Raw genomic sequence first — 15,653 nt, 5'->3', positions numbered from 1 at the left:
GAGAAAATGAATTTGTTATAGTTTATCACACACACACACACACACACACACACACACACACACAACAGAAACACTCTGATATTACACAGACTTGCAATGCGTGTAAACACACACACGTATGCCAAAAGCAATGCGAGACCAGGAGACTACTGCTAGCAGTGACACCCTTTGACCCCATCCTGCACAGACCTCTGACCCTGACTGCAGTGACCTCTGACCCGAAATGCAGTGACCTCTGACCCGAAATGCAGTGACCTCCAACCCCCACATGCTGTGATCCGCTTCCCACTGCAGTGACCTCCGATCCCCACATATCATGACCTTTGAGCCCCACATATCATGACCTCTGACCCTCACAAGCAGTGACCTCTGACCCTCACAAGCAGTGACCTCTGACCCTCACAAGCAGTGACCACTGACCCTTCTGGAGGTTAGGGGAGAGGCGGGGATGGTGGAGGGGCGCTGTCTGTCGCCGCGAGAGTGCACGATTCCCCCGCTCACCTTGCGACTGCTCATCTTGTTCTCGTTGATCTACACACACACACACACACACACACACAACATGTGTACTTCACGTTCATGTTAAATCTACACATATTATACATCATACAACACACAGAGCAGTTTCTTCAAGGTGCCAAAGCTTGTAGACTGATCCGTGTGTTAAAAAAAAAATAATGATGAAAAAAAGGGATGCCTCTCCTGCACACAAACCCAGCTTGTTGATCAGCACTTCTCAGTCTACCCTGGGAAATACACTAACCAGGCAACAAACCTTTAACTGCACAAACACACATATTTTCAACATACTTATTATCATATTAAATGTGATATATATATATATATCTTTTCCTTTGAACTAAAATGCATATATGCATTCTATAACTGTATAAGAAATATATAAGCATGTGCTCAATAATGACTGAAATATTAGCTATACACCTGCATCTGGCTCTTGGTTTGAATTATTCTTCTTCTTCTTCTACCTTCGCGGGCTGCAACTCCCACGTTCACTCGAATGGACACGAGTGGGCTTTTATGTGTATGACCATTTTTACCCTGCCATGTAGGCATCCACACTCCATTTTCAGGAGTGTGCATGCTGGGTATGTTCTTGTTTCCGTAACCCATCGAAGGCTGACATGGATTACAGGACCTTTAACGTGCGTATTTGATCTTCTGCTTGCGTATACACACAGAGGGGGTTCAGGCACTAGCAGGTCTGCACGTATGTTGACCTGGGAGATGGGAAAAACCTCCTTCCACTGTTTTTAACCTTCCCCAACAGAAGCCAGCTACCCGTTCACGCCTGGATGGAGTGAGGAAAATCAGAGTAAAGTGACTTTCCCAAGGATACAACAACAGACAGAAACAGGGCCACACCCCCCACCTAATCCCCCTCCCTGCCGGACCCCCTAGCGGAGAACAGCAGGGTACTGCTGCAGCCTCGTTTGACAGACACCCGGCACCACGTTTCTCACCTACCTCCTTCACCTTGGACATGACTTTCTTGCCTTGGAGCTTCACCTGAAACCCACAAACAGGAGTGGCTGTCAGCAGGGTGGACTGGTCGACAACTATCACGTCCTGCTGAAGGGTACAATGTCATGCATCTACCTGGTGGCATGTTATACATCTACCTGGTGGAATGTCATACATCTACCTGGTGGAATGTTATACATCTACCTGGTGGAATGTCATACATCTATCTGGTGGAATGTCATATATCTACCTGGTGGAATGTCATACATCTACCTGGTGGAATGTCATACATCTACCTGGTGGAATGTCATACATCTACCTGGTGGAATGTCATACATCTATCTGGTGGAATGTCATACATCTACCTGGTGGAATGTCATACATCTACCTGGTGGAATGTTATATATCTCTGGTGCAATGTTATACATCTACCTGGTGGAATGTCATACATCTATCTGGTGGAATGTCATACATCTACCTGGTGGAATGTCATATATCTCTGGTGCAATGTTATACATCTATCTGGTGGAATGCCATACATCTATCTGGTGGAATGTCATACATCTACCTGGTGGAATGTTATACATCTATCTGGTGGAATGTTATACATCTATCTGGTGGAATGTTATATATCTCTGGTGGAATGTCATACATCTATCTGGTGGAACATCTACCTGGTGGAATGTCATACATCTATCTGGTGGAATGTCATACATCTACCTGGTGGAATGTTATACATCTATCTGGTGGAATGTTATATATCTCTGGTGGAATGTTATACCTGGTGGAATGTCATACATCTATCTGGTGGAATGTCATACATCTATCTGGTGGAATGTTATACATCTATCTGGTGGAATGTCATACATCTATCTGGTGGAATGTCATACATCTACCTGGTGGAATGTCATACATCTACCTGGTGGAATGTCATATATCTCTGGTGCAATGTTATACATCTATCTGGTGGAATGCCATACATCTATCTGGTGGAATGTCATACATCTACCTGGTGGAATGTTATACATCTATCTGGTGGAATGTTATATATCTCTGGTGGAATGTCATACATCTATCTGGTGGAACATCTACCTGGTGGAATGTCATACATCTACCTGGTGGAATGTCATACATCTACCTGGTGGAATGTCATACATCTCTGGTGGAATGTCATACATCTATCTGGTGGAATGTCATACATCTACCTGGTGGAATGTCCTACATCTACCTGGTGGAATGTCATACATCTACCTGGTGGAATGTCCTACATCTACCTGGTGGAATGTTATACATCTATCTGGTGGAATGTCATACATCTATCTGGTGGAATGTCATACATCTACCTGGTGGAATGTCCTACATCTACCTGGTGGAATGTCCTACATCTATCTGGTGGAATGTCCTACATCTACCTGGTGGAATGTCCTACATCTATCTGGTGGAATGTCCTACATCTACCTGGTGGAATGTCCTACATCTACCTGGTGGAATGTCATACATCTATCTGGTGGAATGTTATACATCTATCTGGTGAAATGTTATACATCTATCTGGTGGAATGTCATACATCTACCTGGTGGAATGTCATACATCTACCTGGTGGAATGTTATACATCTACCTGGTGGAATGTCATACATCTATCTGGTGGAATGTCATACATCTATCTGGTGGAATGTCATACATCTACCTGGTGGAATGTCATACATCTCTGGTGGAATGTTATACATCTACCTGGTGGAATGTCATACATCTACCTGGTGGAATGTCATACATCTCTGGTGGAATGTTATACATCTATCTGGTGGAATGTCATACATCTATCTGGTGGAATGTCATACATCTACCTGGTGGAATGTTACACATCTATCTGGTGGAATGTCATACATCTATCTGGTGGAATGTTATACATCTATCTGGTGGAATGTCATACATCTATCTGGTGGAATGTCATACATCTATCTGGTGGAATGTCATACATCTATCTGGTGGAATGTCATACGTCTACCTGGTGGAATGTTATACATCTATCTGGTGGAATGTCATACATCTATCTGGTGGAACATCTACCTGATGGAATGTTATACATCTACCTGGTGGAATGTTATACATCTATCTGGTGGAATGTCATACATCTACCTGGTGGAATGTTATACATCTACCTGGTGGAATGTCATACATCTATCTGGTGGAATGTTACACATCTATCTGGTGGAATGCTATATATCTATCTATCTGGCAGAACACTGTGCGTCCAACTATATCACATAACTATCCATCTCCAAAAGACAAGGAAGGATTTGTTATGCTCATGACTCAACCAGCTGGCCCTGTCTGGCTGAGTGCACTGTCAATACATCCTGAATGTCTTCAATCTACCAGAAACAAACAGTAAATCAACTGCACCCCTTTGTTCTAAATTCCTTCATCAATAAATGTATTAAAAAAAATAGACTATTGTTACTCTTCTAAATACATGCTTAAATGAGATTTACCAAATAAAACAACATTTATTCAAACAACTTTAATCAAAATATCATATGTACACCTAAACAGCAAGTGAAAGTATTATATACAAACAATAGCAATAGTTTAAAACAATATTTTAGTTGCAATACCTGTTTCAAACCATATGTATCTAACCCACACTATTGCAAACTATACCTTTACTTTAAGTAACTAAATCAATAAGAGCACATTATACTCAACCAACAACTACCTAAAATACAACAGCTACTTTATGAAAAGCTTTTAACCTTTATAAAACAAAATTTTAAAACTCGACTGCACTTTCTTATTCCAAATACATAATTTGATAAGAGTGAGTAAAAGCCAAGCTGCAGCTTAAAAAAAATAATAATAATTTACTCATATCTATCAAAAGGTGTCAATAAATTATATTCAGCTTAAAATTCTTTATCAAGAGAAGAAAAATGTCCAAAAGATTCATTTCACCATTTGTATCAACAGAAATGTATGACAAAATTTGTTTTGGTTCAAAGATATGAATATATCAACATAACTCTTTTGGATTAAAGATATGTACATATCAACATAAATATACAACTAAAACTCTTTTGGTTTAAAGATACACCTATCAACAGAAATAGATGACTGAAACTGTTCTGGTTTAAGATATATTTTTCAGCACAATTATGTGACTAACATCATTTTCATTTAATGGTATATATCAACAGAAATATAAGACAGATTTAAAGATATGAATCAACAGAAACATATGACAAAATCTGTTTAGTTAAAAAAAAAAAAAAAAAAAAAAAAAAAAAAGTAGCAACAGAAATAAATCATATGACAAAAGTCAGTTTTGTTCAAAGATATAAGAAAAACTTTTTGGAGTTTAAAGGTGTACATCAAGAGAGATATCAATCCCATTCAGTAAGTCTTTACAATGCCTACATGAGGACTGTCCAAACCAAACAATATATCTTTTCATTGAACTCTGTCCAAACATAACAACATATCTCGTTACAGGAGTCAGTCCAAACTACACAACATACCGCTTTACAGGACTCTATTGAAACTTAAATACTTATCTCTTTACAGAACTTTGTCCCAACGTTACAACATATCTCTTTACAGAACTCTGTCCCAACGTTACAACATATCTCTTTTGCCTTGATAACAACTCTTCTCCCCAGCAGAATTCATTTAGCATGAAGCCATTCAATTTTTCTTGTCTTTTTACAGCAGCATTAAGTCATATACAACTTCATTTACCATAGCCTTTTTTTTTTCTGTCCACACATAAATGTACATGCTGGAACTTTGGCTGCATGTTTGGGAAAGGGAACAGTGGAAAAGCAATGTGCTAGTGTGTACTACTGTGCAGTGTTTGGGAGAGGACACATCAGAAAAACACTGTGTCACTGATGTACCTAAGGCATGTTTGGGAGAGGACATATCAGAAAACCATTATGTCCATGGCGTACAACTAGACATGTTTGGAAGAGGACACACCAGAAAAACATTGTGTCAATGATGTACCACTAGGCATGTTTGGAAGAGGACACATCAGAAAAAAACATTGTGTCATTGATGTACCACAAGGCATGTTTGGAAGAGGACATATCAGAAAAACACTGTGTCATTGATGTACCACTAGGCATGTTTGGAAGAGGACACATCAGAAAAAAACACTGTGTCATTGATGTACCACTAGGCATGTTTGGAAGAGGACACATCAGAAAAAAACACTGTGTCATTGATGTACCACAAGGCATGTTTGGAAGAGGACACATCAGAAAAACATTGTGTCACTGATGTACCACTAGGCATGTTTGGAAGAGGACACATCAGAAAAACACTGTGTCATTGATGTACCACTAGGCATGTTTGGAAGAGGACACATCAGAAAAAAACACTGTGTCATTGATGTACAGCTAGGCATGTTTGGAAGAGGACACATCAGAAAAACATTGTGTCATTGATGTACCACTAGGCATGTTTGGAAGAGGACATATCAGAAAAACACTGTGTCATTGATGTACCACTAGGCATGTTTGGAAGAGGACATATCAGAAAAACACTGTGTCATTGATGTACCACAAGGCATGTTTGGAAGAGGACATATCAGAAAAACACTGTGTCATTGATGTACCACTAGGCATGTTTGGAAGAGGACACACCAGAAAAACACTGTGTCATTGATGTACAGCTAGGCATGTTTGGAAGAGGACACATCAGAAAAACATTGTGTCATTGATGTACAGCTAGGCATGTTTGGAAGAGGACACATCAGAAAAACATTGTGTCATTGATGTACAGCTAGGCATGTTTGGAAGAGGACACATCAGAAAAACATTGTGTCATTGATGTACAGCTAGGCATGTTTGGAAGAGGACACATCAGAAAAACATTGTGTCATTGATGTACAGCTAGGCATGTTTGGAAGAGGACACATCAGAAAAACATTGTGTCATTGATGTACAGCTAGGCATGTTTGGAAGAGGACACATCAGAAAAACATTATGTCACTGATGTACAGCTAGGCATGTTTGGAAGAGGACACATCAGAAAAGCATGAGCATGGATTGTCATTCAATCACTTCATGCAACATGAACTGCTCAAAAGTGCTTAAAAAAAGAAAAAGAAAGGTACTGTCTTTGAACATAAAATAAAGACAGACAAATAAAAAGAACAAAATATTCACCCCAGAACCAGTCAAGACTCTTTTCCATAACATAAAAATCTATATATAAAATAAATTAAAAAAACAAAACAAACAAAAAACAAACAAACAAACAATATTCACACGATGCTATACAAATTCACCGTGCAATATTAAAAGAGCAAAAATGTTGATGCTAACAAGACAATTTGTACTTCAATAAACAGCCAACACAAATGTGCTACTGCAACAAAAACGCAATGGGTATCATCTGATTATTTATGTATTTGTTTGTTTTGCTGACATTCCAGTACACTTTGCTAACAAGCACAGTGACCCAATTTATTCTCTGCTACACTTTGCTAACAAGCACAGCGACCCAATTTATTCTCTGCTACACTTTGCTAACAAGCACAGTGACCCAATTTATTATCTGCTACACTTTGCTAACAAGCACAGCGACCCAATTTATTATCTGCTACACTGCCAGGCACAGTGTGCATGCAGAGCATCAATCGCGCCATACACTGCAGTACAACACACATCACACACAGCTCACATCTACCATGTCACTACATGATAAAAAAAAAACCAAGAGAGGCAAGGCCTTCGAGACTCACTTGTGATAAATTAAGTCCCCTAGCATTAATTACAGAGTAATTTCCCTTTTTTACTATCTGCACCAAAACGTTTGCAAAATAAATAAAACTTCCATGCTTAGCAAAAGTAGTTCCTGTTTGAACAAAAAATGATAAGAATGACTCCTCTTGTTGTGTCAGAATAAGAGGTCAAAGTGCCAAGTTTAGAGAATAAAAAAATTATAAATATAACAGTAAATGCAGTTTGCATATAATTAGGCTTCTTTTTTTAATTTTTTTTGTGCCCATCCCAGAGGTGCAATATTGTTTTAAACAAGATGACTGGAAAGAACTGAATTTTTCCTATTTTTATGCCAAATTTGGTGTCAACTGACAAGGTATTTCCAGAGAAAATGTCAGTGTTAAAGTTTACCACGGACAGACAGACACACGGACACACACACACAGAGACAACCGAACACCGGATTAAAACATAGACTCACTTTGTTTACACAAGTGAGCCAAAAAGCACATGTATATATGACTTTCGTCCTTCTTCCCTCCGTTTCAGAGATGTGCTTGTGTGTGTGTGTGCAAGCTGGCTGTGAAAGCGCTCTGTGCACAAGAATTAGTGCAAAATGAATACACTTATCATTATTCATCAGATTTAGCACTATATGAATACATGCAATATCATTTATCAGATTTAGAGCTATACAAATACATCAACTATCACTTATCAGATTTAGTGCTATAATTTGAATACATTCAATATCATTATCAGATTTAGCGCTATACAAATACATCAACTATCACTTATCAGATTTAGCGCCATATGAAAACATTCAATATCATTATCAGATTTAGCGCTATACAAATACATCAACTATCACCTATCAGATTTAGTGCTATATGAATACATTCAATATAATTATCAGATTTAGCGCTATACAAATACATCAACTATCATCTATCAGATTTAGCGCCATATGAATACCTCAATCATGATTTGTCAGATGTAGCACTACATGAATACAGTAACTATTATTCAGCAAGCATGCCACACAGTACAACACTGACACAGGAGTGGGCTGGATGGAAGAACAAGGTGGGAGAGAGAGGAAAGAGGGAGGGGGGGGCTTGGGGGGTGGGGGGGTTGTGAGCGTGGACAGGATGGCAGCAGTGGAACACAGCCCAACGTCCTCAGGTCCACACTGTACAACACTGGGGTCAGGAGGTGGGAAGGGCTGAGAGCTGTGTCAAGCGCTGGGAACACTGGACTGTCAACACCATGTCTAAGGTTCAAATCCCAGCCAAGCCTGCTGGGTGAAGGGGGGAGAGGTGGTGTCCAATGGGCAGACACTGCTGAGACCAGGGCTGTCCACAAGGTCACTGGCACATCGTGGGTCCACAGTACTGATGCACTTTGTACTGTTTAACTCTTTTTGCCATATCAGATTTCTCTGTGAAATTCGGGCTGCTCTCCCCCAGGGAGAGCATGTCGCTACACTGACAGCGCCACCTGTTTGTTTTTTTTGTTGTTGTTGTTGTTTTTTCTGCCTGCAATTTTATTTGTTTTCCTATTGAAATGGATTTTTCTATAGAATTTTGCCAGGGAAAACCCTTTTGCTGTACACGGGACCTCGGTTTATCGACTCATCTGAATGACTAGCATCTAGACCACCACTCAAGGTCTAGTGTAGAGGGAGAAACTTACTGCGACTGCTGGTGTGATTCAAACCAGTGCGCTTTGACTCTCTTGCTTCCTAGGTGGACATGTTACCCCTAGGCCAATATACAGTGGATCCACAGTACTGATGCACTCTGCAGGTCCACAGTACTGATGCACTTTGCGGGTCCACAGTACTGATGCACTGTGTGAGTCCACAGTACTGATGCACTCTGTGGGTCCACAGTACTGATGCACTCTGCAGGTTCACAGTACTGATGCACTCTGTGAGTCCACAGTACTGATGCACTTTGTGGGTCCACAGTACTGATGCACTCTGTGGGTCCACAGTACTGATGCACTGTGTGGGTCCACAGTACTGATGCACTCTGTGGGTCCACAGTACTGATGCACTCTGCAGGGTCACAGTACTGATGCACTGTGTGAGTCCACAGTACTGATGCACTCTGTGGGTCCACAGTACTGATGCACTCTGCAGGTTCCACAGTACTGATGCACTTTGTGAGTCCACAGTACTGATGCACTCTGTGGGTCCACAGTACTGATGCACTCTGCTGGGTCCACAGTACTGATGCACTGTGTGAGTCCACAGTACTGATGCACTCTGTGGGTCCACAGTACTGATGCACTCTGCAGGTCCACAGTACTGATGCACTGTGTGAGTCCACAGTACTGATGCACTCTGTGGGTCCACAGTACTGATGCACTCTGCAGGTCCACAGTACTGATGCACTCTGTGGGTCCACAGTACTGATGCACTCTGTGGGTCCACAGTACTGATGCACTCTGTGGGTCCACAGTACTGATGCACTCTGCGGGTCCACAGTACTGATGCACTCTGTGGGTCCACAGTACTGATGCACTCCATGGGTCCACAGTACTGATGCAGTGTGTGGGTCCACAGTACTGATGCACTTTGCGGGTCCACAGTACTGATGCACTCTGCGGGTCCACACAGCATGTATCTATTTATCTTGGTTGTTTATGACCCAGCCAACCCCACAGGCCACATGAGAGCTGAAAACTGTAAATTTTAATCCTGTAGGGGGGGAGGGGGGGAATGGACAAGAAAATTAGGCACAGATACGTTCATTTTCATGCACCTAAACAAAGGACATGCCTCTGATGCTGAACATTCTGTCAACTTTTTTGACAGAGGATTTTTTTTATAAAAAAAACCCCAACTAGCCTATACATAAACATAATTACACATAATACGCACAATACCAAACCAGCAATTCAGATGCCTTACACACCCTAGGTGCACAAAAAATGTCAGAAAACCAAATTATCAAATCTAGAAAAAGACAGGAAAACAAAAAACACTGACATCTTTCTTTTTTCTTTTTTTTTTAATTAACACAAAAAAATACAGTCAGCTGAATGGACCAGCAAGGTCGAAAACAAAGACAGGAGACGACAGAAAGAAAAGTAAAAGACCAGAAACAAAGACAGCGGTGGACAGAAAGGAAATGTCTAACACAGAATTTCCAGGTGTGGACAGTATCTATACTGAAAGACAGCGGTGGACAGAAAAGAGGAAATGTCTAACACAGAATTTCCAGGTGTGGACAGACAGTATCTATACTGAAAGACAGCGGTGGACAGAAAGGAAATGTCTAACACAGAATTTCCAGGTGTGGACAGACAGTATCTATACTGAAAGACAGCGGTGGACAGAAAGGAAATGTCTAACACAGAATTTCCAGGTGTGGACAGTATCTATACTGAAAGACAGCGGTGGACAGAAAAGAGGAAATGTCTAACACAGAATTTCCAGGTGTGGACAGACAGTATCTATACTGAAAGACAGCAGTGGACAGAAAGGAAATGTCTAACACAGAATTTCCAGGTGTGGACAGACAGTATCTATACTGAAAGACAGCGGTGGACAGAAAAGAGGAAATGTCTAACACAGAATTTCCAGGTGTGGACAGACAGTATCTATACTGAAAGACAGCAGTGGACAGAAAAGAGGAAATGTCTAACACAGAATTTCCAGGTGTGGACAGACAGTATCTATACTGAAAGACAGCGGTGGACAGAAAAGAAAACATGTCTAACACAGAATTTCCAGGTGTGGACAGACAGTATCTATACTGAAAGACAGCAGGTGGACAGAAAGAGGAAATGTCTAACACAGAATTTCCAGGTGTGGACAGACAGTATCTATACTGAAAGACAGCGGTGGACAGAAAAGAGGAAATGTCTAACACAGAATTTCCAGGTGTGGACAGACAGTATCTATACTGAAAGACAGCGGTGGACAGAAAGGAAATGTCTAACACAGAATTTCCAGGTGTGGACAGTATCTATACTGAAAGACAGCAGTGTACAGAAAAGAGGAAATGTCTAACACAGACTTTCCAGGTGTGGACAGACAGTATCTATACTGAAAGACAGTGGTGGACAGAAAAGAGGAAATGTCTAGCAATACTAGGAATAGTTCAGGTACTGACGACCAGTACTTTAATTCACAAATACACATCAGTGCTCTACAAGATATATCTGAGTTATGTCATACTTCTGACATCCAATAATATTCAATATACAATAATTCACAGTCATACAACAGTGCTGTACAATAATACAATATACATCTGTGTTGTATATTACACTTATAACACTGAGGACCACTGTATAACTCAGTTATAATTCAGTTACACAGAAGTGCTTTAAAAAATAATGTCTGTGTTACGTATACTTGTGACAGCACCAGTCTATAATTCAGAACTGTACAGCATTCTGTGGAAGATACCACTACACACTGCAGTATTCGGGACAGTGTTCCTTGGACTGGGCTGTATTCTGCTGACAATATTTCATGAGGTGTATAGACTCACTGGACATTGTTTCATAAGGTGTGCAGTATTAAGGGGACAATGTTTTATAATGTGTTAAGTATTCAGGCTATGGTTTCATAGGGTGTATAGTATTTAGGGCTCCATGTTTCATGCGGAATATCTTCTGCGTTCGTGGGCTGCAACTCCCACGTTCACTTGTATGTACACGAGTGGGCTTTTACGTGCATGACCGTTTTTACCCCGCCTTGTAGGCAGCCATACTCTGCTTTTGGGGGGGTGCATGCTGGATATGTTGTTTCCATAACCCACCGAATGAAGACATGGATAACAGGATCTCTAACGGGCGTATTTGATCTTCTGCTTGCGTATACACATGAAGGGGGTTTAGGCACTAGCAGGTCTGCACATGTGTTGACCTGGGTGATTGGAATGATCTCTACCCTCTACCCACCAGGCGCTGTTACTGAGATTTGAACCCAGGCCCCTCAGATTGAAAGTCCAACGCTTTAACCACTCGGCTACTGCGCCTGTCTACTGTGGAATATAGTATTCAGGGGACAATATTTCATGAGGTATATTCTGGTGACAATGTTTCAAGAGGTGTTCAGTATTAAGGAAACAATATTTCATAAGATGAAGAGTATACATGACAATGTTTCATGAGGTGTCCAATATTCATTCAGGGGACAATGTTTCATGAGGTGTCCAGTATTCATTCAGGGGACAATGTTTCAAGGAATCTATAGTATCCAGGACACACTTTCCTCAGTCCATAACCCTGAATAACCCTGAAAAAAACCACACCTGAAAGCAAATACTGTATTCAAACACCTAATTCTCAGCCAGGACCAAATCCACTGAGCCGAAAAAAAAAAATCAAGGGCATGAAGTGAGGCGTGCCAGGTTTTCATCCAATCAGAACGAAGGTGACAACACGTACAACAAACAACAAAGCATGCTGGGAGAAGACAGTACACTTATGGACATCACATGCAGTTAGGCAGACACGGGAGTGAGGGAGGGGGCGGGGGGGGGGGGGGGGGTGAGGGGGGGCACACAGGACAGGTACACGGACCACCAGCCACCTGGGCCGAGCGGTCAGACAGACTGACTTACAGACTGTACAGCTGTGTTCATCATTGGCCCGGCCTGCCACGACAGAGAACCACATTGTGCACATGGCCACACACTACTCACACCATGGCCACACACCACTCACACCATGGCCACACACCACTCATGTCGTGGCCACACACCGCTCACACCATGGCCACACACCACTCACACCATGGCCACACACCACTCATGTCGTGGTCACACACCACTCATGTCGTGGCCACACACCGCTCACACCATGGCCACACACCACTCACACCATGGCCACACACCACTCACACCGTGGCCACACACCACTCACACCGTGGCCACACACCACTCATGTCGTGGCCACACACCACTCATGTCGTGGCCACACACCACTCATGTTGTGGCCACACACCACTCATATGTCGTGGCCACACACCATTCATGTCGTGGCCACACACCACTCACACGATGGCCACACACCACTCACACCGTGGCCACACACCACTCATGTCGTGGCCACACACCACTCATGTCGTGGCCACACACCACTCACAACAGGGCCACACACCACTCATGTCGTGGCCACACACCACTCACACCATGGCCACACACCATTCATGTCGTGGCCACACACCACTCACACGATGGCCACACACCACTCATGTCGTGGCCACACACCACTCACACCATGGCCACACACCACTCATGTCGTGGCCACACACCACTCGTGTCATGTAAACCACACCATACAGCACAACACAGCATAATATTATGCCAACCCCAAAATCTTATCATCCTGACCAGACAATGCACGAATCAGGAACAAACTGAAATTTGCAAGAATTTTCAGCAACACACTGATATATATTTCTTTAACTCACTCAGTACGGCCAGTCCTCTCGTCTCCTCTACACTGACCCCTCGGATGTCCAGTGGGTGTCTGAATAACCCAACCTTTAGCTTCCGTCGTCAGAATTGTGGTATTCTTTGTCAACATTCACGTCTTCAGTATACGAGCCTTCCGCTTGCAATATTTTGATGGTGGTAATTGGGGTGAAACGCTGTTAACGTCGTCTCTTTCGCCGTTCGTATGGAAAGAGTTAAGCCTATGCAGGTGTGTATGGATCACTCTCCATCTTCTTCACCAGTCTCACACATTCGCTTATGACAGCTCGACATCATTCCAGTTGAGTGCCCTTTCTCTTAAAGCTGCTTCCTCTGTAGCCAGATACAGATCTACACCCATGCACACACACACACACAGATACAACGCCCCATCGACTGTCAGCTTTCTCCAACCATCAGAAAAGGTGCCCTCATCCATTTTCTGTTTGTTTGCTTTCTGTTGCTCTTATTTCTTCCATAACATACAGTCTGTGACCTTACCATCCAGACTTCTGTTCTTCCCCTGACAAACCTGGCTATTCCACATTCAGCGTACTTCTCACAAGTCCAACATAACCTTGGCTAAAACTACTCCAGAAATAATTCACATTCAGATGGCCACAAAACTACCCACAAATATTGAAAAAAAAAAAACTCCACTGACCATGTTGCACTGCTGATGAAAGCTTTCACAAACATTTCATATATAATCACACGCACACAAAAAACACACACACACGCACACATCAGAAATATTAGGAAACAATGATGACGGCAGTGCAGAAGATGAAAGAAAAGCATGTTAATTGTTCCAGAAAGAGACGGAGGACATCCTGCATGATGTGGAAAGCAGTGCCATATACACCTGCCGGAGAAAAGGACAGCATGCACTGGAGACAGCCACACAACGCTCAAGCTCCTCTTCACCGCACTGACTGACTGCGCACGCTGCACCACCACCTCTCACACAAACCACACAGTAAAGAAACACCACCAGCCCTGCCCACATCTCAACATCTACACAGCAAACAAGTCAAGCGTTCTGGGCAGTTTAACACAACACAGCTGGAGAGAGCTTACCTTTCTCGTGTGAGAGGTAGCTCACCCCTTTTCATGTCAATGTCAGAGGGAGCTTACCCCCTTTTTATTTCATAGGTAGTTACCACTTTTTCATGTCGTTGGTACGTTATCCCCCTTCTTTCATGTCAGAAGGACTTGCCCCTTTTTATGTCACAAATAATGACCCCTTCTTTCTTGTCAGAAGGACTTGCCCCTTTTTATGTCACAAAATAATGACCCCTTCTTTCATGTCAGAAGGACTTGCCCCTTTTTATGTCACAAATAATGACCCCTTCTTTCTTGTCAGAAGGACTTGCCCCTTTTTATGTCACAAAATAATGACCCCTTCTTTCATGTCAGAAGGACTTGCCCCTTTTTATGTCACAAAATAATGACCCCTTCTTTCATGTCAGAAGGACTTGCCCCTTTTTATGTCACAAAATAATGACACCTTCTTTCTTGCCAGAAGGACTTGCCCCTTTTTATGTCACAAAATAATTACCCCTTCTTTCTTGCCAGAAGGACTTGCCCCTTTTTATGTCACAAAATAATGACCCCTTCTTTCATGTCAGAAGGACTTGCCCCTTTTTATGTCACAAAATAATGACCCCTTCTTTCATGTCAGAAGGACTTGCCCCTTTTTATGTCACAAAATAATGACCCCTTCTTTCTTGTCAGAAGGACTTGCCCCTTTTTATGTCACAAAATAATGACCCCTTCTTTCTTGTCAGAAGCAGGTCAACCCTTTCCCATGTCACTGGTAGGTTACCAAAGCCCAGCCCTGTTCAGGTCAAGTAAAGTGTGGAGTGAAAAAGGATGGCAGCTTACCTTTTCCTTCATGTCGGAGATGATGTCCTTTCCCCCAGCCTTCAGCTTCCTCTTCTGTTTCTGTAAACGAACAACTCCACATGGAGCACACCCGTCAGGAAGTGGACAGCAGGG

General features: G+C 42.2%; 1 protein-coding gene across 4 annotated transcripts in view; it reads right to left on the bottom strand.

Moving 5' to 3' along the window:
• LOC143289724 (uncharacterized) overlaps positions 1-15,653 on the bottom strand; it is a 55,844-nt gene that overhangs the window by 6,916 nt on the left and 33,275 nt on the right. The window contains exons 16-19 of one of the 4 annotated variants that reach the window (XM_076598801.1): positions 15,540-15,599; positions 12,798-12,830; positions 1,486-1,527; positions 502-531 (exon numbers count right to left, since the gene is read on the bottom strand). In XM_076598801.1, coding sequence (XP_076454916.1) covers positions 502-531; positions 1,486-1,527; positions 12,798-12,830; positions 15,540-15,599 — 165 coding nt within the window. Of the gene's footprint in view, positions 1-420; positions 532-1,485; positions 1,528-12,797; positions 12,831-15,539; positions 15,600-15,653 lie in introns of all 4 variants that reach the window. The other 3 variants (XM_076598798.1, XM_076598802.1, XM_076598800.1) reach the window with 3 other exon arrangements.

Source organism: Babylonia areolata, chromosome 14 (genome assembly GCF_041734735.1).
Source record: "Babylonia areolata isolate BAREFJ2019XMU chromosome 14, ASM4173473v1, whole genome shotgun sequence".
Classification (NCBI taxonomy): Eukaryota; Metazoa; Mollusca; class Gastropoda; order Neogastropoda; family Buccinidae; genus Babylonia; species Babylonia areolata.
The sequence above is the reverse complement of the archived record's forward strand: the minus strand, read 5'-3'. Positions and strand labels throughout refer to the sequence as shown.